Source organism: Polyodon spathula, chromosome 26 (assembly GCF_017654505.1).
Source record: "Polyodon spathula isolate WHYD16114869_AA chromosome 26, ASM1765450v1, whole genome shotgun sequence".
NCBI classification, from domain to species: Eukaryota; Metazoa; Chordata; class Actinopteri; order Acipenseriformes; family Polyodontidae; genus Polyodon; species Polyodon spathula.
In genome coordinates this window covers 15384667-15407507 of record NC_054559.1, presented here as the reverse complement: position 1 = coordinate 15407507, position 22841 = coordinate 15384667, and the positions used below count along the sequence as shown (strand labels likewise).

The 22841-nt window shown below is 39.6% G+C and overlaps 2 protein-coding genes across 3 annotated transcripts; one reads left to right on the top strand and one right to left on the bottom strand.

Annotated features, from left to right (window-relative positions):
• Positions 1-379: 379 nt before the first annotated feature.
• On the bottom strand, positions 380-7846 carry LOC121300499 (cytokine receptor common subunit beta-like). The gene is made up of 12 exons (XM_041229069.1): positions 7167-7846; positions 5737-5853; positions 5299-5443; positions 4885-5060; positions 4373-4524; positions 4098-4254; positions 3686-3806; positions 3268-3443; positions 3022-3161; positions 2304-2457; positions 610-706; positions 380-416 (listed from the first exon to the last, which is right to left on the bottom strand). The coding sequence occupies exons 2-12, from the start codon at positions 5789-5791 to the stop codon at positions 380-382; spliced, it is 1410 nt and encodes a 469-aa protein (XP_041085003.1). The 5' UTR covers positions 5792-5853; positions 7167-7846.
• A 4102-nt stretch (positions 7847-11948) lies between these two features.
• nsmce1 (NSE1 homolog, SMC5-SMC6 complex component) lies at positions 11949-21555 on the top strand. Of its 2 annotated transcripts, none has more exons than XM_041230208.1 (8): positions 11949-12129; positions 12604-12750; positions 14113-14234; positions 14359-14436; positions 14655-14801; positions 15516-15632; positions 18137-18263; positions 21393-21555. In XM_041230208.1, exons 1-8 carry the CDS (start codon positions 11964-11966, stop codon positions 21500-21502), a joined length of 1014 nt encoding a protein of 337 aa, XP_041086142.1. In that variant the 5' UTR covers positions 11949-11963; the 3' UTR covers positions 21503-21555. The 2 variants fall into 2 exon arrangements, with proteins under 2 accessions (XP_041086142.1, XP_041086143.1); XM_041230209.1 differs by lacking the exon at positions 11949-12129 and adding an exon at positions 12388-12490.
• Positions 21556-22841: the final 1286 nt, after the last annotated feature.

Sequence of the window (22841 nt, the reverse complement as noted above, 5' to 3'; positions counted from 1 at the left end):
CTCAGTTTGCAGTTAGATCACAGTATAGTACAGTATATAAATATCAAAGTACTCAAATACAATTAAACTTCTTCAACGAATGGTTACTTCTCGTTGAAAGATCTGGGAGTTAAACTTTCTGATATATATCTATATATATATATATATTATATATATATATATATATATATATATATATATATATATATATATATATACTTTTTGTCATTTCGTAATTCAATAGTCACAGTGCTAAAGCAAGTTAAGTTTATTCTATGCAAGACAAACTGCATCAATGAAGAAACGTAATCTGATTGCAAAATAAATGGACTTCTAAAATTAGTCTTACTTTTTATTTACCATGAAAACTCAGACCTAAAGATAGGGTACTAATAGTACGTTAAATATCATGCACCGCTTGCAATTTCAGCTTGGCTCTGCAAAAAAAAAAAAAAACACACACACAAACCAGATTGAGGACTAACACAGACAGTGTTCTACACAATGCTTTCATTCCAAATCAAAACATTATAGATGGCAGGGTATTAAAACTGAAGGTATTTTTTTTTTTTTAAAAGAATTGATACGCTAAAGAAAAACATGAACAAGTAAGTAAAGCATTGAACTTACATGCGGGTGCATAGATAACAGGAAATGATTACCACCAGGAGAGATACACAGACTATAGGCGTAGCTATCTTCAACAAGTAAAGCGCTGCCGTGTGATCTGGAGAGCACAGAGAGAAAGCATTAGGAAAGAGGGATTTTAATTGTGGAATTACAGAACGTTAAAGAAAAGGCGGTCCCTGGTTCTAATCCCCGCACAGCCGCTGCCTAGCTGCGTGGGACCCTGAGCAAGGCACTCAACCCCTTTGTACTCTGTTCTTTCAGATATCCGTTGTTGATGCACAATTCACACCCTAGTCTCTGTAAATCGCTTTGAATAAAAGCATCTGCTGAATGACTGCTTCATCATAATAAAAGGCGGCAGCAGTGCCTGTACCACAATGGATTTAACCACTTTGAAATGAATGTTGGAGTAAAAATGATTTGTGATCCGTCCTTTAGCAGCTCTTTACAGACTTTATTTGATGATATATCATTATATGGGTACAGCATGCATTGTTTGTTTGGTGATACAAGAACAAAACCACAACCAAACTCATTGTAGTTCAGCAGATGAATACATACCCTCCCTATCTCATTTAATTGCAATCATCTGATCTCATTATGCATCATTAGGACACATGGCAGGTATCGCGATTCATACTGTATTGCGATACGTAGCTCCTCCCAATGGTTTATCTTTACACCCTTAGACATGAGCAGTCTGCAAACTAAAAGGTTCAGCCCCTAAGCATGTTGTTTAAACAAAGCCAGCTCTGTGTAAATGTCAATACATGCGTCATGTCCAAAACGAAGTATAATCCACCCCCTCGCAGGTACTGGATGCAAATCAACACCTATTATTGACAAGTGAAAGTTCCACCAGAGGGAGGAACTTTATATAATGGACATGGCTCCTAATGTTAGACTCGTTACCTGTTTAAAATCCCACTGCAAGTGTTCCACCTGAGATTACATTAAACAGGTAAGAAATGAAGGAATAGGAACTAGTACTGTAGATGGCATGTTGCCTCCTCTTAAAGCTCAGAACTGAGAAACAACACCTTTGGGTCTCATTTAGCAACATGTGTAAGTGCAAAGGGCAGCTTTCAGAGAATAATAAAACCACTGCGATCGTATGCATCTAGACACAAACATAGTCACTGAAACCTGGAGCAGGGAAACTACGGTAATGGACAATTCCCTGCCAGTTTTATACAGTTCAAACTATTTTATTCTTTGCCATGCACCTGTTGCTAAAGTTGTTATTTCCCTTATAAAAGTTTAGCATAGTATATCCACTGGAAGATTGAAAAATGACTGCGCAGTTCAGTTTTCCTTTAAAAAAACAGGAGGTGTTATACAAAATAAATATGCTGCGCATTGTCGTACTGAGTGATCAATCAGGAAACACACTCCCTACCTGCAGTCTGTGTCTAACAAAGTCACACTTTTCACAGGCAGTGGGGAAGCACAGAGCAACAACAAAACAAGCGGACGATGAAGTAATAACACTCAGACTCTCGGGTGATAATAGGGATACACTCAAGGGAGCTATTTTAGTGCCTGGATGGTTCATTGAGCCCCTTTACCATTATGGAGTACAATTACGATACTACGAAACAGTCAACTACTTCAGCGTCCTCCAGTTTTATTTTGTGCATCCTTGAATGGACACACAGCTGCATGCTGGCATTTAGAGCTGCCAATGGACTTACAGTTTTGCCACTCGACCTCCAGGCTCCAGTCACTGTACTGGGAGTGATATTCCCTGGAAAATGACCGGACTTTTACCACGTAACTATGTCCAGGGTCTAAATAACTTCTTATTATCTCAAGGGACACATCCGACACATTTATTAGTTGTGCTTTCTGTGGATGAAACAAAAAACCAAACCATATTAACAGTACATAAAACTCAAAATATACGGCAGTGTACTCTTAAGTTAATGCAGGATTCCTGAGTAAAGATGTGGTCGACAATCTCTGGTGGTGTGCACAGTATGCAGTTTTGCTAAGAGAACAGAAACGCTTTTAACAGGTTACATACGCGTCTTTTATCTTTCTTACAGCTGCTTGTTCAGGAACACCACTGGACTTTTTAGAACCCCAGAATATGACAGAGCTGATTGTAAACATTGCTCTGATTGTGCTTTGGAAATAGTTTTGGAACTTGAACAAAAACAATGACTGCTTATTAAAATGCACACAGAATCTAATTTAATGGACTTCATTGTTTTCTGAACTTATTCATGAATTCCCCTTAAAAAGGTTCCTCCTGGTAAATCTGTGTGTTGTCCAAGCTTTTACCATGATTTTATCATGCTTTAAATGTATCTCTGTGTCCTATTTTTTCCTTGCTTTACCTATGCCATTAGGTCTGTGGACAGCAGTAACCCTTTTTAAATTCAAGGAGTTTCATGTTTTTGTCCTTACCTCGTCTGGTTCCTCCTTCTTTCTGAGGCTGACTTGAAAATCCATTTTTTCGTTGACATTTGAACCTATTTTCCAAGTAAGGTTAAAGTTGTTTTTTTCACTCCGTGAAACAGAAAGATTGTGAGGAGGTCTTGGTTTGACTGCAGCAATAAAATAAAAACACAAAAACAATGAAACAATTCTTCAGTTAGCTGACACAAATTACTGTACTCTTTTTTTAAAAATGTTTTTTTAAGTCTTACTTACTGGTTTCACATGGAAAAACATGTGTGAGGAGTATCGCATTCTCTCGATGCCAGACTTCCACAATGTACATATCATGGACTACAAATCCGTCTGCAAGTTTGGGCATTTTGCATTCGCAGCGTGTGGATAAAGAGTTTGGGCCCACGCCAACGTTCCTTAGGACACATGAATCATTTCTGAAAAAAAAAAAAAAAAAAGGGAACGCATAACTTTAAACACACACACTGTGAGATAAACTGAAAGAGTTTGGATTAGTCTCTAGCCCCTACTGAGCTGCCTAATTAGGTAATAATATCATTACCGTTATTGTTGGAACAGTAATTAAAGACCGACTTTCCTGTTAAACTAAGCTAACAATGAGACTGCACACACGGGTTATATTCTGAAAAAAGAAAGATTCAAATCAGAAGTTACTTACTTAAATGGGAGTCTCAGTCTTGTAAAGGACAGAGTGTACTCCCCACTGCAGTTTATTTGCATGCTAGCGTTCCAGACACAGACCATTTCGTCAATGTAGTCATTGTAACATATTAGAATCCCTGCATAAATAATAAAGAAAAGGATGTTTGTGTTTTAAAGAAATACATAAAAATATCGGATACAACAGCATGTTACCTGGGCAGCTTTTTCTGCAGTGCAAAGTCTGCGCTTGATGGTTTTCTAACAAAAGGATAAAAGCCTGAATAAACAGAACCCTCTAAATTCACATGCAAGCTAACCAAGCGGTGCAAACCCTTTCATACCAACAACGGTACCATGAAAGAGAAATACACAATATACAAACAAACCACAGGCTGCCTTAATGCTACTGCACAGAACCAGTTACCCACCTTTGGGCTTTATATCAACAGGGCTCCAGTCACTCCAAGTGGCATTAAACATGTCCAGCTTTGCACGCACTCTGAAGATATACTGGTTTCCAGTTTCTAGTGACAGCCAGGGTATCTTATGTTTCACAGCACCTAGTTCCTCTATTTTTTCATATTCCTTAAAAAAAAGGCATGATTATTATTATTGTTGTTGTTATTAAGTTGATGCATCGTGTGCAGGGTGTCTCATTGTTTAGGTAAATATCATCTTGTGCAGTTTGAACGAGTCGTTTTACCTCTGTCAGACTGTCTCTCTTTCTGTACATGACTTCAAACATCAGAAGCTCTTGCAGGGGTTCGTTTTTTGAGTACCTGCTGTTCCACAAGAGGGTTAAATTTTTACCTTCGTCTTCCACAACTGAAAGGATATGTGGAGCTGCCGTTTTTACTAAAAAAAAAAAAAAAGTGTTTTCTAGCATCTGACAGATTGATACATGTTAACCAATGGTTGTTCTAATGGAAGCCTAATTTGTTTCAGCTTTTGCTAAGATTGAAAGATGTAGTCTTATACCCAGTGCTTTTACACTTTCATTATAATGAGACCATACTACTGTATAGTTATCAACTGGTATGAGCACAGCTTAGCAAGAGGGTAGCAAGCCAGATGGGGGTGGTGTTAATTTTTTTAGTTAGGCAGTTTATCCCTGAGAATATTTGTTTTTACAGTAGAACAAAATACTTAATTGTTCAGTTCTTTTTTGACCGAATGAAACCTCTTCTGTACAGTACATGTTCTCCACCTACTTACTTGTTTCAGAAACGCGAATGGTACTGTTCATTACTCCTCTGCCATCGGAACAAACTTCCACTTTGTATTCATCAGTGGAGTCAAAACCTGGAACCGCAAAGCGGCAGATGCATTGCGCTGATAAGCCCTCCCTCTCTGGGTCGACTCTGAAGTTGTTTGGGAAACATGTGCCCTTTCTGAAAACGTGTGCAGTTAAAATACTGAATTAGTGTACATTTGTTGCGCATGCAGGAATCGGCTATTATCCCTGTTAAGGCTGGTGTTTTGCATACAGAAGCAGAATGATTTCTCTGATTCTTGATATTTCAATGCTTCAGGTTAGAACAGAAAAGTGAAACTAAAATAGCACTACTTTGCACTGCAGTCTGGTTCTGTACAGAGAATACTGTATAATGAGACAAACACTTCACTCACTTTGATCCAGCTGTCTTCTGGTACTGTAGAGTATAATCAGTATTGCAGTTCACTTTCAGCCCAGCATCCCAAGTGCAGACCATTTCTCTTAAATAGTCATTGGTGCACTGCAGGCTTTGGGGTTGCAGCTCTGTGCCTGCATAAGCTGTATTTAAATATAATAACAGTAATGCAAATGTATCCTTTTAAAAAACCTTCACAAGTAGTAATAAAAGGGTTTGCAATGGCATCTCAGTAATAGTAACCCTAACCCTATCTCTTATCTTTATCTTACTGTAAGCATCATTGCACAGTCCAAGATAAGTTCTGATCAAGGTCTGGAAAACCATGCAGCTTACCTTGTTATTAGTGTAAATAGGGCTTATTAATAATGTTAAACTGTTAATGATGGTCATATTGGGTAAAGGTTTAAAAAAAAGTCTCATTAACAACACTCACCCTTATCAATTCTGTATGCAAGCTGCAATAGAAGTACCACAGTAATCAAATCCATGTTGCAGACACTGATCTTTTCAATGTTTTCTACAGCAAACACAGTTATTTTTTGTCTTGATTCTGGAACAAAAAAAGGTGAAAAAAAAAAACAAAAAAAAACCCAAAAGCAGATGCAATCAAAATCAGCAAAGGGATAAATGGAAATACAAGTTACTCGTGAACTCTGACTTGCATGCCTTCGCACAGTACATTTAATAACCCCATTCTCTGCATTCAGATAATTAGGACACTGCATTGATGTTGCAGTTACAATAAAGATTAAACAACAAAGTGTCCCAATTAACAGCATACCGCATTATTAGCAACTCCCTGTTGTCTAAGAACCCTGCTTTGTTCATCCGATATCAAATAAACTGAACAGGGTACAGCGAAGTTCTGGCGTTTCCTGGTGCAATACCAACACGCGAAAGCAGCAGGGCCCACCACAATATAACATATCAGTTATTGCTGTCTGTTTAGTACACCCTGCTATTTTTTAGCTTTCTGTGCACAATAACAAGCCATTGTTTGTAGTCCAGTTTGGTTACATCCTCTAAAGGTCGTTGCATCAATAACAGTACTAAGAAGATTATATTTTCTATACCACACCGCCATTAATCAGTAATCCTAAAGACAATACCAACAGTCTCCTGCCTGCTAGAGCCTTACAACCTCAAGGTAATCTACACTACTGCAGATGTATTGACTTTTGTTTTTAATTGTTTTAATTCATTGGTGAAGCAGATTTCTGCATTTCTGTCTATATACACACACACACACACAGAAGGTAGATATTGCATATGTAATATTCACATACCAAAAGATCGGCTTGTTACACTAACAAAACGTATATTTCTCTATTTAGCCGGAGCCTTACACAGACTAGGGTAGCTGCAGATTCACTTGCAACACCGCCTCACCCGAAAAGCAAGGCAGCTAAGTAACTTGGTCGCGTGGCTGGGTCCGGGACCTCCTGGTTTCAGGACAGTTTCATTAACAGCTGGACCACACACAGCCTGTAAGCTGAACTACCTGCAAGTATGGTGTCTCACTTCTGTGGAAAGAGTCTGAATCTAAAAACGTATTTTACAAGCAGACCCCTCAAATTTTGAATAGAAGAACGTTATCTAATACTCAGTTCTACAAGGGTTTTACAAACCTTGAATCAAACCGTTCTCCAGTCCTAAACGTACTTCTTCGTGGACATATTTTAGAAGTCCATAGAAAAGGGTTATAGTTAAAGAACGGCCTAGAACTCAATGTAAAACAATACTAACAATTCCTTGTCAGTACACAGGATTTATAAACACAGCAACGCACTTCACTACACGCAACAATGCCACAACACAAACACACACACACAAACTTAATGCAACTTCATCCCAGGAACTTACCTTTGTTTATTTGTACCCTTTTTCCGGTTGGGTCTGATTATTATTGTAAATTAAATCCTTTACACTCATTTAAGTGTGTGAAAAAAAAAAAAAAAAAAAAAAAAACTTAACACGAGATTTAAAGTCGTATTTTTGTTGTTTCTTTTTACAGAAAAACGTATAGCTTGCCAATGCATGCTAAAGAACTAAAGAACACGTACCATTGCTTTACGCTAAAGTGAAAAAAAAACAAATAAAAAACAAGACTAGGGTTGTCCACCTTCGTTCACCAAAAACAGACACGTTTTCCCCACTGCGTGATTGTATGATAGCTACAAAATAAAACGATGCGTTTGATTAACAACTGCTTTCATTAAACTTAAACGAAAGAATGCAACTCGGTGAATACAGACTGGGCTAGGACTGTTATAAGGAACTGCTTTGTATTAAACATAAAGAGGGCACAAAGAATTGCTCAAATACACACCCTTCTAGATTACGAAATATACCGATTATGAGCTACCTTTTCTTTACGTCACTGAGCTTGGAAATGATCTATAGTAAAGTAAACTTCTCGCTGTCACAGCTTAGTAGTGCATGACGGCGGCGAACACATTTGGAAACTGTTCCGCTGGACTGTTCTCCGTGGTGTGGGGAGGGGGACGTATCCCGCCCAACTCCAACACGACAGGACCACTATCACAGGAAAAGTAGACATAATGAAGCGTTCTTACCTTTGTATAAATTAGCGATCAGCAGATGTGTAAGGCACACAAAGAGCACAGCGTGTGGTTTTCTGAAAATCTACTGTGCAATAGATAGATAGATATATATGTTTTTTATTGGTAAACATCCGGACTCAAATTGTGCATCAGGACGCAGGACATTTGCTAGGAAATCGAGACTGATCTGACCATATAGGGAATGTTGCCATGTATGTCGTGCTGTGGTCTGGTCGTGGGTTCCCAGCACTTTCATGCTGTCCGGCAGGTTTGTCAGTAATACTGTGTGTAGGGATATATATATATATATATATATATATATATATATATATATATATATATATATATATATATATATATATCCCAGTGATTATTTCTAATACAGCTTAGTCGTTAAAAACTATTAATACCTGGTTTGACCGAACCAATACACTTTCTAGTCAGTTACAGAAGCCACAAGTGGTGTTCAATTGGTTTCTGCCCAGGATTGGTTAAACTCGCATTAGCAGTTCTGCTCAGTACTACAGCAGGCCAGGGCCGGTGCTAGGATCCACTGCGCCCTGTGAAGTAGACCCAAACCCCCCCCCAAAAAATGCAACCTCAAACTAAAATAAATCTAATTGAAGTTTTGTTCCAAAAATGAGAACAACTCATGTGTGATTTCTGGGGAATTCCACGTCAGTTTCTTTAGCTGCACAGGGTTCTGTTTCATGGTTTCAACTCTTACCTCTTTGGTACAAAAGGCTGGATCATGAAAATCACATAAAGGTGCCTGACTGGGTCCCGGATTTACAGTACAGATTCAGGACCTTGTATTTGCTGCTGTTGTACATTTCCAATCCCATGTCTCTGATTCATGTCTTTCTCTGGCTCAGCTATTGTTTATTTTTCATGTGTGGAGGAGGTTGGCAGTTCCGCTACCACAGTACACTTCCAGCTGCTGTTGTCGGCCCACTTTCAACCCATTTACTGTACACTTTCTTTTTCTTTCTTTTTTTTTAAACATTTTTTGCTTCTTTTTGGGAACTTTCTAGCTGTCTTTTTTGAACCACTGGACTTGTGTTTTTATGGCGTATTCGGTATACTGGATGTTATGCACTTATTACCACAACTGTGGAAATGTTAGCTTACTTCCACCAAGCTGTTATTTTATTTAATTTTAATTTTTTTTTTTTTTTTTTTTTTTTTTACCAGGCAAGTCTATTATGGAAAATGGGGGTGTGATGGAAGAATTTGCACAGAGAATTAAAGTTGGCTGATAGGCCTGTGTGTTTATTTTTTTTCAGAAGTATTTGTGATTATATACCTTGTTAGTAAACTGTTTGTTATAATCTTTATAAAGCGCCCCTCCCCCCCGACGCTGGCCCTGCAGCAGGCTATAGCTGGTCTACAAACCTGCACCCTTCCTTGTGTTGTCAGTTGGATAGTTACTTTAATGATATTTGGCATTGCCACTCACCTGATCACAAACTGTGGCAGGCAGTGTAGAACCTTATTGGTTTAAATAAATACAAGCGAACAGGATGTCACTGAGCAGTTCGTAAACGTTGCAGTTCCAAAGTAGTAATAATAATAAGAATAGAAACCCTTTTTGGCTCATTTTATACTTTATTCTTCAGAAAGGAAATGGGGACAAATTGTCACTGGGGGCTCTATTCTCAAATTACTTAAAAAAAAAAAATAGACTGTTAATTAAGTGATCCCTGCTAGAACTTTGTAGGAGAGTTTTGTGATTATCAAACGTTGTTTAAATATTACTATTACACAGCTATTTAATAGATTACTTAGCAGAAATGTATTCAACTCATTTGGATTATTTTTAGATCCTTCTTTTACTCACAGTGTGAAAAAAAAAACAACTTTTTTTTTGTGAATGCACAACACGTGCACGATAGTAATCAACCACTTCTGTAATAAAACCAGCGAGGCAAAACTGTTTGCATTTCATATGACTTTCGAATCATAAAATCTTTCATTATGGGTAGGTGATATTTCCAGTCAGAAGGCTTGATAATAAGGAAAATATTGAAAACCATTCAAATTCTGCTTGACTCAATTACTGCTTGTTTTCTGAACAAAGAGGTTTTGTGAGATAAAGCTGAAGGTGTTTTTGTTCATGCCCATTTGCTATTCAAATACAAGTTAAGATTGCTGCCCTTTCTGGTGCACTGTAGAGAACAATGTGTAGTACAGTCCCTGCAATGACAATGTGTGTGCATTACACCCATTCTTGATTACACTGCCAAAGCATATCGCTCAGTTGTCTCTCCTATTGCTTGTGCTAGTATTCTCCTATGAAGAGGGGACAGAGTGCAGGAGCACATGAATAGTGAGAACAGTGAGAGAGCAGTCTGGGATAAGAGAACTGTACAAAATAAAGAGTACTCGTTCAATTTGAAGTTGAGAGTTTTTGAACTTATTATGCAAGGGAACATTGCAAGCTTCAAACATGGTGGCAGCGGTACACCTTCATGAACCCTGAAGTAATCCATGCAGACGTTCAGTTTAAAAAAAAAGAAAAATGCCCAGCATATAGCCAAAAAAGCAAGGGTTGTGGCAAATTGGACCACTATTACCAAATGTAGAAGCAGCAGCAGCAGCAGGAGAAAGCAAAAAGTGTTAGCATTGAAGAATGATACAACTGGTTCAGACAGTGGTGAGGATAATCTATGTGTCACCTTATAACCAGAATCAGAGAGCATCAATGCAGCACAGGGGTCAACACTACAGCCTCTTGCAGCACTGTTTGCAACCCATGTTATTGAAAAAAAAAAAAACAACCAGTCAGATTTCAGCTTGTTTGTGGTGCTAGTTGCAATGTAATTCCAGAGAACCTCATAACAAAGGATGTCCACCTAGCAAAGTTAAGTAATCCACGAAACAAAAAGGCATATAGGCTGGAATTCATTGTCTGCACAGGCCATTATTAGGCAGTAAAGCCATAAAGGCTATGGAGTTAATAACAGACAGCACCAGAACATTCTGGCAATTAATAAGTCCATTTGTATGGAGCATGGAATCAATCCGGTGTTCTCTCTATGTGATATTAAAAATGGGTTTTGGCACATTGAATTAGAGGAAGCATTAAGCTGCCTCACCACATTCGCAGCACCATTCAGAATCAGCCCTGCACCTGGTCTTCCAGAGAAAGCTAAACCAAGTGTTTGGATGTGTGTCTGGAATCAAAATCATAGCTGATATGCCACAATACACATCGGAGGAGTTCAGCAGAAACTGGGACTTTAAAACGAAACATAATTTCCCGGCTACCCTCAAAGCAACGGAAAGCCGAATCATCAGTGAAAAATCCCAAAAGGCTAATGGCTAAGGCAGAAAGAGCAGGATCTGATCCATATCTAGCCATGCTGGAACACAGAAATACCCCTCTATGGGTGTATTTCTGCTGCTGACGGAAATGAACGAGGAGCCTTTTAAGTCAGTCCCAGTGGCGGGTGGAAAAGTGACACAAGCTACCTAGCTTTGAGAATCAGGGTCAAAGTTGTTTATTATACCCATACTAGTGCTGTAACATTAGCAGCTCTATGTTTCTTTATTTAATATGTAAGTGAGGTTATTCCCTAGACTCATATTTCTTTCACATACAGCTTAAAGGTCTGGTGGCTACAGGAGCTTAAAGGGTGAGAGACCTGCCCTAAATCATTTTACTTGTAGCAAATTGCAACCCAGCTGCACTAGGAAGTAAATGTGTGTGTTTTTTTTTTTTTTTTTAATGGGAAAATTAAGTCCCTGTGAATTGCGTAATCATTCATTCCAATGTTTGCATTTTTGTATCGGTCGTTTTATTGATTAAAAGCAGAAGCCCTAATCTTAAACCAGTAATTTTGTGTGTGTGTGTGTCGGGAACCCCAGCTTGATTAACGGTGGACTAGCGCACATAACATTAGGCAACAATGCCACAGGAATGTATTTTTTATTTTTTTTAAAGAATGCTAATTAGCATTTTTGTTTTTTTTTATCGTTAATATAAATAACAACCAACAACACAGATATTTTATTATACATGCGTTTCTCTACATCATATATTGTATCTTTCCCCTTACCTCAGCCCTAAAACCTAACCGTTCAAATTCATCTAATGCCCTCAGCACGCTTTCTAGTAAACATCCCATTGCGCTGCTTCCGAGAGCACACACGCACAACAGCATGGTCGCGCTGCTCTCGCACAGGATTGCGGGAAAGCAGGATCAGCGGTTTGGCTCAGCGGAGGTTTGGTCAGAGTGAAAGACTACAGCTGTGCGGCGGTGAGTTGCTAATGGACTGAGACCACTGAAAAAAAACAAAAAACAAAACAAAAAAAGCCGCTCAGCAGCTTATAATATTATATTCGTGCGTAGAGCGTCGCCTTGTCGTTAGGAAGGGTGCGTAAAGCAGAAATATGAAGCGCTGTTCTGGCTCTGACGTCGTGCTCGTCCAATCACAGCACTCTCCTGGGTTCAGCGACCAATAGAAAGTGATAGAGGGGAGGGATTTCGGCCTGGTGTTTTGAGTCAGCAGAGACCTCATCAGAAAGATGCAGAGAAACCTAAATTGATTTGCGCGTATAGCAGACCTCTTGTTTTGGTTAATAGTTGTTGGAGTTTGAGCTGGTGGTAAATGTGCCGGGTACAATGTGTTTATGTTTAATTATTTATCCTTAACCCGTAGCTTTGTAAATAAGAAAATTTAATTGCTACATTTTTTAATTTTTCTATTTGTTTATTTGCTTATTTTTGCAGATTTGTCCAACACAAAAAATATTCTCAACATGGCTGGGCCCATGACAGATAGCCATCGAAGGTTTTTGCAGACCATGATGTGCAATGGTATAGTGGATGGATCTAAAGCCAAAACTCTCCATAGACTCTGCTGTGAAACGCATAAAGGCAAGTCAGAGATTGTTCTTGGTTTTCATTTCCTTTGTATTACAAAGGCTTTTTGTATGACTGATACCCATATACAAGTATATGAAGGAATGGGAATAAGGACCGTTCCCGGTTTTACTAGGAGTTTACAAAGATGCACAAGCTTGTATTAAAACCTGGAATGGATGAAACTGCTGTGCAACAGGAGTCTTATTGCCATCCCTGGTGTGACATTTGCACCACAGACTCTTCACCTGACCCAGAAATAGCTTTACATTAGCACCTCAAAAGAAAACAGTAATCTGGTTCTGTTTTGCTACCTGTGGTTGTACTTTTTCACCACAGCTAAGCTCATGAACATCATGAAAATAAAAAGCAGTTAGCAGGCAAACACTTATTTGATAGACGCACACAAGTATAATGTGTAAAAGTATAGTAAAGTATAAACAGTAAAACTGTCTCAAAATGTCCAACACATTTAAAAAAAAATGTCATGCAGTGTGGCGTATGTCAGGAGTTACCAGATGTTAACGCCCAGTTTACACACACTTTTCTTATTACAGTTCTACTATTTTACATATCTAAATATTTAAGCTATTCCGTTTCAGCTTGAAGTAGATGATGATACAATATGTCAAAGTAATACTTTTTGGGCTATTATCTTGAGGACCTGTTAAGCATGTGTAATTGCATCCTTATGATGGCAGTGCATCATTTCTGCTTGCACTGGAAAGATCTGTGACTGTGCATACAGAGAAGGTAAATAAGAGAGTCTCTTCCATAAGTGTTTGGCTTAAAGGAAAAGTGATGGATTTTTTTTGTAATTGCTAGTACTGCACGGTTTTTGATGCTGCTATAATTTGTATGCAAACAGTAAAAGCAATAGATAATACATGTTTGGTGTTGAACAGCCTGTCCTGCAAAACAGTGGTGGTTGTTGTTTATTTTAAATCTGCCAAGATGTTCATTGTGTAGCAAGTTTATTCATAGGGTGTTCTACCTAATAGTAAAAATACTTAACGTCAGATTCTGAGTTGAGCAGTTGATCCTGCTGTTTAGACTGTGGGAACACTGAGTTTATAATAGCAGTAACGCTGTCTGGTGCAGCCGTTGCTGCCAGATAATTACCCTAACACTCTCTTCATGGTCACTTATGATGTCTGCTGAATGATGGCTGTATAACGGAAGACAGCGGTCAGCACTCAGGGCTGGAAATCGTGCTGTTGTCTTCCTGTTCTGAATGATGGCTGTATAACTGAAGACAGTGGTCAGCACTCGGCTGGAAATCGTGCTGTTGTCTTCCTGTTCTAAAATGGATGATTTGTTTTATTGTATTTTATTTGTAAGATACTCAGCGTTTCGGTGTGTTCTTTTAACCTACAGTGAGTTATGCTCCTGATAAGCTGGACGAGTTTGTCAACATTATCAACACACACCTCCAGCCAATGTTTATGCAGATCAGAAAGGGGATGTCCGAGGAAGATGGCCAGAGGTATTATGCTCTGGTAAGTCGGGGGTTATTATGTTTTATTTTCTGTAAATTCTTGCATCCTCACGTGTGACTATTTCCCATCTTACGTTTTGTATGTTAATCTTCTGACTTGTATGCCTAATGATTTCTCCTTGCAGGTGAATCTTGCGGATACAGAAATAACAAGAATGGCATCTGATTATTCAGACAATGAATTAGAGTTGTTCAGAAAAGCAGTGAGTACAGTTTTACTGAGGCACCGTTTGTCGCGCTACTATTTTTCTCTATCTGATTTCTGTTATCTGCAAAGGGTGGTGGGGCGGATTTGAGGGCATTCCTCTCTCTGTTTTAGGGGGAAAATTGCCTTCTATGATTTGCATGTCAAATCCTTTGTTTTATGTTATGCACAGTAGTTTCTGTCTGCTTCAGCTGACTGGTTCTGTTTCATTTCTAGATGGATCTGATTGTTGAATCTGAAAATGGGGTGGCCTGCTCCACAGACATTTTAAACCTGGCAGATAAACTTCAGTCAAAGAAAATGAAAAAGAAAGAAGCAGAATTGGTTCTTCAAAGGCTGGTCGTGGACAAGTGGCTCTGTGAGGTAAAACAAGGGACAGAGGAAGAAATAAAAATAATCTACCCTTTTAGATTCTATCTGTAACATTATTTGGCTGTTTACTGTGTAACCCCCCACATGAAGTTGCGATAGACTGATTTTATTACCTGCAGTAGTGGAGAATGCCTAACGCATAGACATAAATATTTCGAGAACCGCTGATCTGTTTGGAGTTGTACTTGGTACTGGCATTCCTCATGGTGCGTGAGGGTATCAGGACCGAAGCAAAGGTATGACTGGTGACCACATGATTAATCCTAACATTAAGGAAGTATTTAGAATAAATCTTGTGTTCTGAACTTCCAAATTACAGCTAGCTCATTGATAAAGAATGCTAAAGTTCAAACTTTGTTTTATGACCTGTTAGGTGATGTACTTGGTGCAGTAAAATATTTACTTGTAAACATTTACACCTGGTAATGTATTTAATAGTGGGCTCTTTTAGGAGCAGCTTGTACATTTGGTTTATGTGGACAGGTGCACCTGTCTGCCAGGCTTGAGAGAAGGGTTTTATTTTGAGGATTCAAATTATTGTATTTACTGAATAGGAACAGCCCCCTCTATTAATGAGGATAGATGAGGTGTGTGGGAGGGTAGGGCCACAGTTCAGATAAAATAAAAAGAAGTCAGATGAAATGTGGTCCTATTGTAGTTTATTTGTGTTTGTCATAAAAACTGTTCCTATTTTTATTTTATTAGAAAAATGGAGACTATACACTGAGTACCCGTTGCATTATGGAGATGGAACAGTACATACGGAACATGTACCAGGATCTAGTCAAATTGTGTAACATCTGTCACAATGTTGCTATACAGGTAAGTGTAAGTGTGTGTGACTCTCCTCCTGGCTTCATTCTGTGGCATTCTGGGGGATGTAGTCTTTTGTAACCCCACCTGGACTACATTTTTTTTTCCTCTTTCTCCTCCAGTCTGTCACATCGTGATGGAGCAATATTTGCCCATTCCGCCTTGCAAAATTGCTCAAGCTGTGTCAAGTTAGTTGGGGAACGGTGATGGACAACAATTTTGAGGTCTTGCCACAGATTTTTGATGGGATTATGGTCAGGACTCTGACTGGGCCACTCAAGGACATCTGTTTTCTTCATCTTAAGCCACTCCAGTGTTGCTCTGGCAGTGTGCTTTGGAACATTGTCCTGTTGAAAGATAAACTGCTTCCACAGTTTGAGTTTTTTGGCAGAGGGGCACAGGTTTTTATCCAGGATTTCTCTGTTGTGCGCCATTCATCCTCCCATCAATCCTGACAGTATTTCCAGTCCCTGCTGCTGAAAAGCATCCCCATAACATGATGCTCCCACCGCCATGCTTTACGGTGGGGATGGTGTTATCTGGCTGGTGTGCAGTATTTGATTTGTGCCACACATACCGCTTAGCGTTCAGGCCAAAAAGTTCCACTTTAGTTTCATCAGACCACAAGACGTTCTGTTACATAACTGCAGTATCTTCTAGGTGATGTTTTGCGAACGCGGGCAAGGATATGGGTTTTTTTCAGCCAGTGCTTTTTCCATGCCACTCTCCCATAAAAGCCCTTTATGTGGAATGCCTCGGAGATTGCTGATACATGAACATCCTCGTCCATCGCACCCACTGACTTCGGTAACTCATTCAGAGTCACAGTTGGCCTCACAGTAGCTTCCCTTAGAAGTGCCCTTCTTGTCCGGCAACTAAGTTTAGAGGGGCGGCCTGATCTAGGCAGTGTGGTGGTAGTTTCATATTTTTCCCACTTCTTTACGATGGACTGCACTGAGCTCCGAGGGATGTTCAGTGCCTTTGAAATGGTTTTGTACCCTTCCCCAGATTCTCTATAATCGCATCCCTGACTTAGAATGCTTTTTTGTCTTCATTTTGATTCTTTCTTTTGAAAGTCTCTACCATACTGTGGGACCATACAGAGAGAGCGGTATTTATCCTCACAGATTCATTTAAAGCAGGTGATCTTACACAGGTGGAGTCCATCAACAAATTGTGTGACTTGTTGAGGTAATATATTGCACCTGAGCAAATTTAGGCTTGCAATTACAAAGGGTATGAATACTTTTTTAATCTGATCATTTCTCATTTTTAGTAAATTGTTGAAACCTTTTGGAATTTTTCTTTTGATTTGACATGGTGCTCAAGGCTTTGTAGATCAGTGGGAAAAAATCCTAATTTAATCTATTTCAAATTCTGAATCTGAGACTCTTAAATGTGAAAAAAGGGATGGGGGCTGAATACTTTTTCAAGGCACTGTGTGTGTGTGTGTGTGTGTGTGTGTGTGTGTGTGTGTGTCTATATATATATATATATATATATATATATATATATATATATATATATATATATATATATTTGTATATGTATATGAATGACATTTTACATTATGAACAAGAGCAAGGTTTAACCCGAGGATTTCATTAAAGAGTGACTTTTTATTTTGATCTTTCTTAACATGCATCGAAGTGTAAACTGTTCTGTACAGGGGTAAACATTTTGTTTAGTCTCAGTGCTCATTCCCTGAAGGTCCCTGTTTTGCATAATGATAGTCATGCTGAGTGGTTTTATGATGTGTTTTTATACATTAGGCACAATGCCAACCTCATTTTACATTTGCTTAGCTGTCGCAGCAGAATCATTTGTACTTCCGCGTAAACTTGTTTTGAACTCTGGATGCGAAAAGGGGAAACTTGGTTAACCCAGTTCTTCCCCCTGATGACTATAATTAATGTCCACATCTGCATTCATGTCATGAGACTAACTTCCCTTTGATTTGCAGCTTCATTTTTTAAATGTAATTTTCTTACCAGTGGAAGAGAAACGTTGACATGATAAAGATTAATGCTGTTGTAGTGGTACAGTATATAGATAATTGCATGCCGTGGTTGAGATTCAGTACAAATAAAATTAAACGGAAGAATTTCATTAAGAAGAGAGACATTAAAGTACTATGTGTAATAGGCTCAGCTCACTTATTGGGTTTTCACCCAAAGTTATTACTGTACTCCTGCTTTTAAAACTAAGCAAGAACGGTCACAGTTAAAAATGTAAACAGGAGCACAAACCGACATTTTACATGTCTCTTCTGTAAGTGGGCTGTGACCAAGCCATGCATTTTGATTTATTTTAACAGTACAGACCAAGAGTGACATACGAGGAAGGGGTTCATTCTCTGCAATTCTTTACTTCAAACAGGGATGCATTGATTTCATTTTTATTAGACTCCCTGTCCTGTCAGCTGTGTTATTGTCCTTACCTAAGCTGTTATTGCATAAAACAGTAAAGGCACAATTATATATATATATATATATTTTTTCTTTTGCTTACAGAGCCAGATGTGTGAAAACCCCTCCTGTGGGATAAAAATGCATGTGCCTTGTGTAGCAAGGTATTTTCGAGGTCGCACTGAACCCCACTGTCCTGCATGCAACGAGTTCTGGCCTCATGAGATTCCAGGTAAACTAACCGTTTTATTGCTGAGAAAAATCTATAAAATGTGTAGTGATCTAATATAATGATCCGTAAAACTCATGTTCTTAGCAGCCAGTGCTTTGCAAGTATTAACAGCTGGAGGTATAATACATGAATGCTGTGCTTGTCCTTCAGAGCAATCCTGGAGTAGCTAAAGGGGAGCTGGCATAGGCTTGATGAACACTGAACATCATTATATTGGAACTGGTGCTATTGGAGCAACACCAGCTTAACTAAAAAACATATCCATTTACGTCTTATGTTTCAGTAGTCAAATAGAAAAATAAAACCAGTACTGTTGAAGGACATGGTTTTTAAAACTAGCAATGCAAATAACGAGTTGTACAACTTATCTAGTTCAGATACAAAGTTGGGAGATAATGCACTGGTGACGGATTTACTGTTTCAGTGTCAATAAATCTGTGTATAGCTAAAACAAGCATTAACTGTATAGTGGAAAACTAAGATAGTACAAGATAAAATCCCTATTATATTGCTTTTAGTGTACAGATTTGGCAGCAAATGAAAGCATGGCATTTAAAGTAGGGTTGTCCGTGCTCCAGCTTTGCTAGCTCAGGATCCAAGTGGCTGTGGTAGTTGATGGAGACCCCTTGTTCTAGCTCCTGTTTAAGTTTTAAGAAAAACTTCTATGAATCTAGACTCTATTCCCCTTGTATAGTAGGGGCTGTCCAAAATTAGACATTTTTCTGAAAGCTTACAAAGAATGCGCTGGGATAAATATGTTTACTTAATGTGCTTAATAATTTTAGGAGGGTTGTAACATTTTGAGACCTGTTTCTTCATTTAACGGTCTTTCTGTCACACACTACATTGTGAACATGAGAACTGCCTTGATTTTTATAGCAATCTTTAAAGCCCTGCGCGGATACAAGAAATTGCATCCACGAGACTAACTTTATCCGATCCGCACTCCTCCTTTATGTAAGCATCTGCATCAGCAAAAATTCACCGAAATTGCAAAAATATGTTTGAAGATGTTGGGATTGAGGGGACTGTTGGGAGTGTGTTAAGCGTGTGTGTTGTCTGGTCACGGAGCACACCTGGATGATTGGGTCTGGCACTTTGTTCTCTCTCTTTTATGAGTGTGTGGCCAGTTTGCCTGTGTGTGTAGGCACAAAGTAATAAAAAAATAAAATAAAATTTGGATAGCCTAGCTGTAATTTTGTAAACGGTTTTATTGCTGTTATCTCACTATATTAATAACTATAGATGATTAATTTTAACATCATTTCTGAACACAAGTAATTAACTTCCGTTTATACCAGGAAGACATCGGAGGTCCCTTTTAAACAACAATCTTACAAGAACAGCAGCGCAATAAAGAACAGTGACATGCATCAGCACAAATAACATTTTACATTGCAAAAAAATAAATCACTCAGGTCAGTAATACTTATCGGTAGCCACAAAGCTGAGCAACAACAACAAAAGACAGCCACTTATAGCCTGTGCCTTCCGTTGGCTCCAAGTCGAGATCCTGGTTCCGTTTCACGTTTATGTTTTAATACGTTTGATGTACCTGTTCCACGGCTACTGAAAACACACACTTTCTTGCGTGAGACAGGTGGCTGTGTAAGCTGACAATGTTGTCACATGTTTATACTCACCTGTCTGTACTCCTGGGCTCGCAGTGAGAAAATAGACAGATGGCTTGACAATGCAAGATAAACACAAGCTGAATCTTTAACAGTGGAATATTAATAATTATATCTGCATCCGCCATCCGTAAAGAATATAAAACAATACACCGCATCCCTGAATTTGCAGGGCTTTACCAAGCTCCACCAAGCTTTTATTTTATTATTCAATCCCAGCCTATATGTTTCGCATTGCATTTGATTGTAATGTTTAACGCCCTGTCCTCTTACTACACAATTAAAGGGACCCTCTCTGTATGCCTGCACTGGTTTACATCAAAAGTAATGGCTGCAGTTATTGGAATACATGATTCTAGTGGATCATTTTATATGACTCCTTATATATAAACAGAAATATTATGTACATTAAAGTACTTCTGTATTTACATTTTAGTTATTTTATATACTTATTTATTTTATTCATTCAAATGTTTGAACTGAATAATTTAAGGATTTAAAAAATGTGAAAGGCAGGAAATAGTGGAGCTGCTCCGGAGCACTCCAGTAACCCAGCTGCGGCATCCCCAGCTCCGCTCTGGCATCCCCAGCTCCGCTCTGGCATCCCCAGCTCCAGCTCTGGCATCTCCAGCTCCAGCTCCGGCATCCCCAGCTCTGCTCCGGCATCCCCAGCTCTGCTCCGGCATCCCCAGCTCTGCTCCGGCATCCCCAGTTCCATCTCCGGCATCCCCAGTTCCAGCTCTGGCATCTCCAGCTCCGCTCCGGCATCTCCAGCTCTAGCTCCGGCATCCCCAGCTCTGCTCCGGCATCCCCAGTTCCATCTCCGGCATCCCCAGCACAAGCTCCGCTCCATCATCTCCAGCTCCAGCTCCGGCATCCCCAGCTCCAGCTCCGCTCCGGCATCCCCAGCTCCAGCTCCGCTCCGGCATCCCCAGTTCCATCTCCGCTCCGGCATCCCCAGTTCCATCTCCGCTCCGGCATCCCCAGCTCCAGCTCCAGCTCCGCTCCGGCATCCCCAGTTCCATCTCCGCTCCGGCATCCCCAGCTCCAGCTCCGCTCCGGCATCCCCAGCTCCAGCTCCGCTCCGGCATCCCCAGCTCCAGCTCCGCTCCGGCATCCCCAGCTCCAGCTCCGCTCCGGCATCCCCAGTTCCATCTCCGCTCCGGCATCCCCAGTTCCATCTCCGCTCCGGCATCCCCAGTTCCATCTCCGCTCCAGCATCCCCAGTTCCATCTCCGCTCCGGCATCCCCAGTTCCAGCTCTGGCATCCCCAGTTCCAGCTCTGGCATCCCCAGCTCCGCTCCGGCATCCCCAGCTCCACTCCGGCTTTGGCTCCGGAGCTCAACTCAGAAAACTGACAAGCTCCACTCTGGCTCCAGACCGTGGAGCATGGCCAACCTTAATCTAAGTTCATTCATCAATGTTTTTGTGAAACTAGTTTTTCCTGTTTGTGGCATTAATGTGTGTGTGTGTTGTGTTTTCTTTTTTTCTCTCTCAGTGATTAATAGGTCACAGTCCCAGATTCCTTCACCTAGTCAACCAGCTTCATCAAAAGAAAACTCAGCTCCATCCCCTAAAACATCACGCTCAAGCAGACTGAGGAAGTGAAGATATCTTTTGTTTAATGGGAATGTTATCATTTCATAAATTGCAGGGAGGGGAGGAGGCGGGGGGGGGGGGGTGTAATAAAGCATACTTCAAAGACAGTGTTTTTGTTGTGATTGAATATAACATTACATCCAGTTATGTTAAAATATAACAGCATTACATTTGAATATCTTTGTTACAATATGGTCGAAGTCATTATCACCAAACTTAAATCTGCAAGGGGTCAAACGCTTTTAAATATCCTCAGCCAGCCACAAGGACTCCCAAACTCTTTGTTGTTTTGTGGCACAGCAATTAGCAACAGCCTTGACAGGTAAGCTGCCCTTTGTTGTTTTGTGCAAGTTAAGAGAAACTGAAAGCTAAGTGTAACCATATAATTGTTTTATTACACCTGTAACTGTCTCCAAAGAGTCCCTTTTACTGCAGTTTAAACAAAGGTCAGAGATGAAACACTAAATGTGTTTTCATGTTTTTGGTAAATACCATCCCGTGGACAAAATGTGTAGAGACCACCAAAAACTGACGCAAAAGTTGATATCAAGGGATCACACATAATGCGAGTACCCCTGAATACACTGCTGAAACTTGGCCTTCGTAAAATCTGGAAACTGCTGCAAATCTGGGTTTTCAACCTCACCTAGAAAACAACAAACCAATTGCCTTTCTTAAATAATGTGATGAAGAGAACATCATTGAGCTTTTATCCAATAAACTTCTTGGTACTGTTGACATGCAACTGTACTTGAGGCGTGGAGCAATGTTACTGCATTTTGCATTCACATTGGTAAATGCAAAAAGCACTAGCATTAATAATAACAGAAGCGTCTGCTAGAAATACATCATAATGTTTAAACTAATTCCGGTAGTTTTGGTAGATATCTTATTTTGGGATTGACGATGGGAGTTACGAGACAAGTATTGCAAATATTGAAAGTATATCAAATATCAAATATATCACAGTGAAAGAAAATAGTAGATACTGCTCATTATTTAGTGCAGCTACCAGGGTCAGAGGTACCACCACAAAGAACAAAAAAAAATACAAACTGCACAGACCAGCAAGTGCAACGCCCCAGGAAGACATTCGCAGTTCCTGCTGTATGAATGCCTGGCTCAAAACTGGGTCATGAGTTTCCAGGAAAATCAAACCAATTGCCAAAATCTGACTACTGGACCCTGGGGAGCTTGAAACAAAACTAATTCCAAACATGAAGTGAACGAAGGGACACAAGACTTTCCCAAATACGCCCACTCAGTGTAGAAGCACACCCGTTACTGGAACAGTGAGAAACGAAGCAGAACGTTTTGCAATCTAAGTAAACTGACAATGAAATGCATC

Coding starts and splice junctions, on each gene's coding strand:
- LOC121300499 (XM_041229069.1), bottom strand. CDS start 5,791: ATGGATTTGATTACTGTGGTACTTCTATTGCAGCTTGCATACAGAATT. Junction 5,061..5,298: donor CAGAAGACAGCTGGATCAAA/GTGAGTGAAGTG, acceptor ACACGTTTTCAG/AAAGGGCACATGTTTCCCAA. Junction 707..2,303: donor GGAGGTCGAGTGGCAAAACT/GTAAGTCCATTG, acceptor TGTGCTCTCCAG/ATCACACGGCAGCGCTTTAC.
- nsmce1 (XM_041230208.1), top strand. CDS start 11,964: ATGCCCTCAGCACGCTTTCTAGTAAACATCCCATTGCGCTGCTTCCGA. Junction 14,235..14,358: donor GCCAGAGGTATTATGCTCTG/GTAAGTCGGGGG, acceptor TTCTCCTTGCAG/GTGAATCTTGCGGATACAGA. Junction 15,633..18,136: donor GTCACAATGTTGCTATACAG/GTAAGTGTAAGT, acceptor TTTTGCTTACAG/AGCCAGATGTGTGAAAACCC.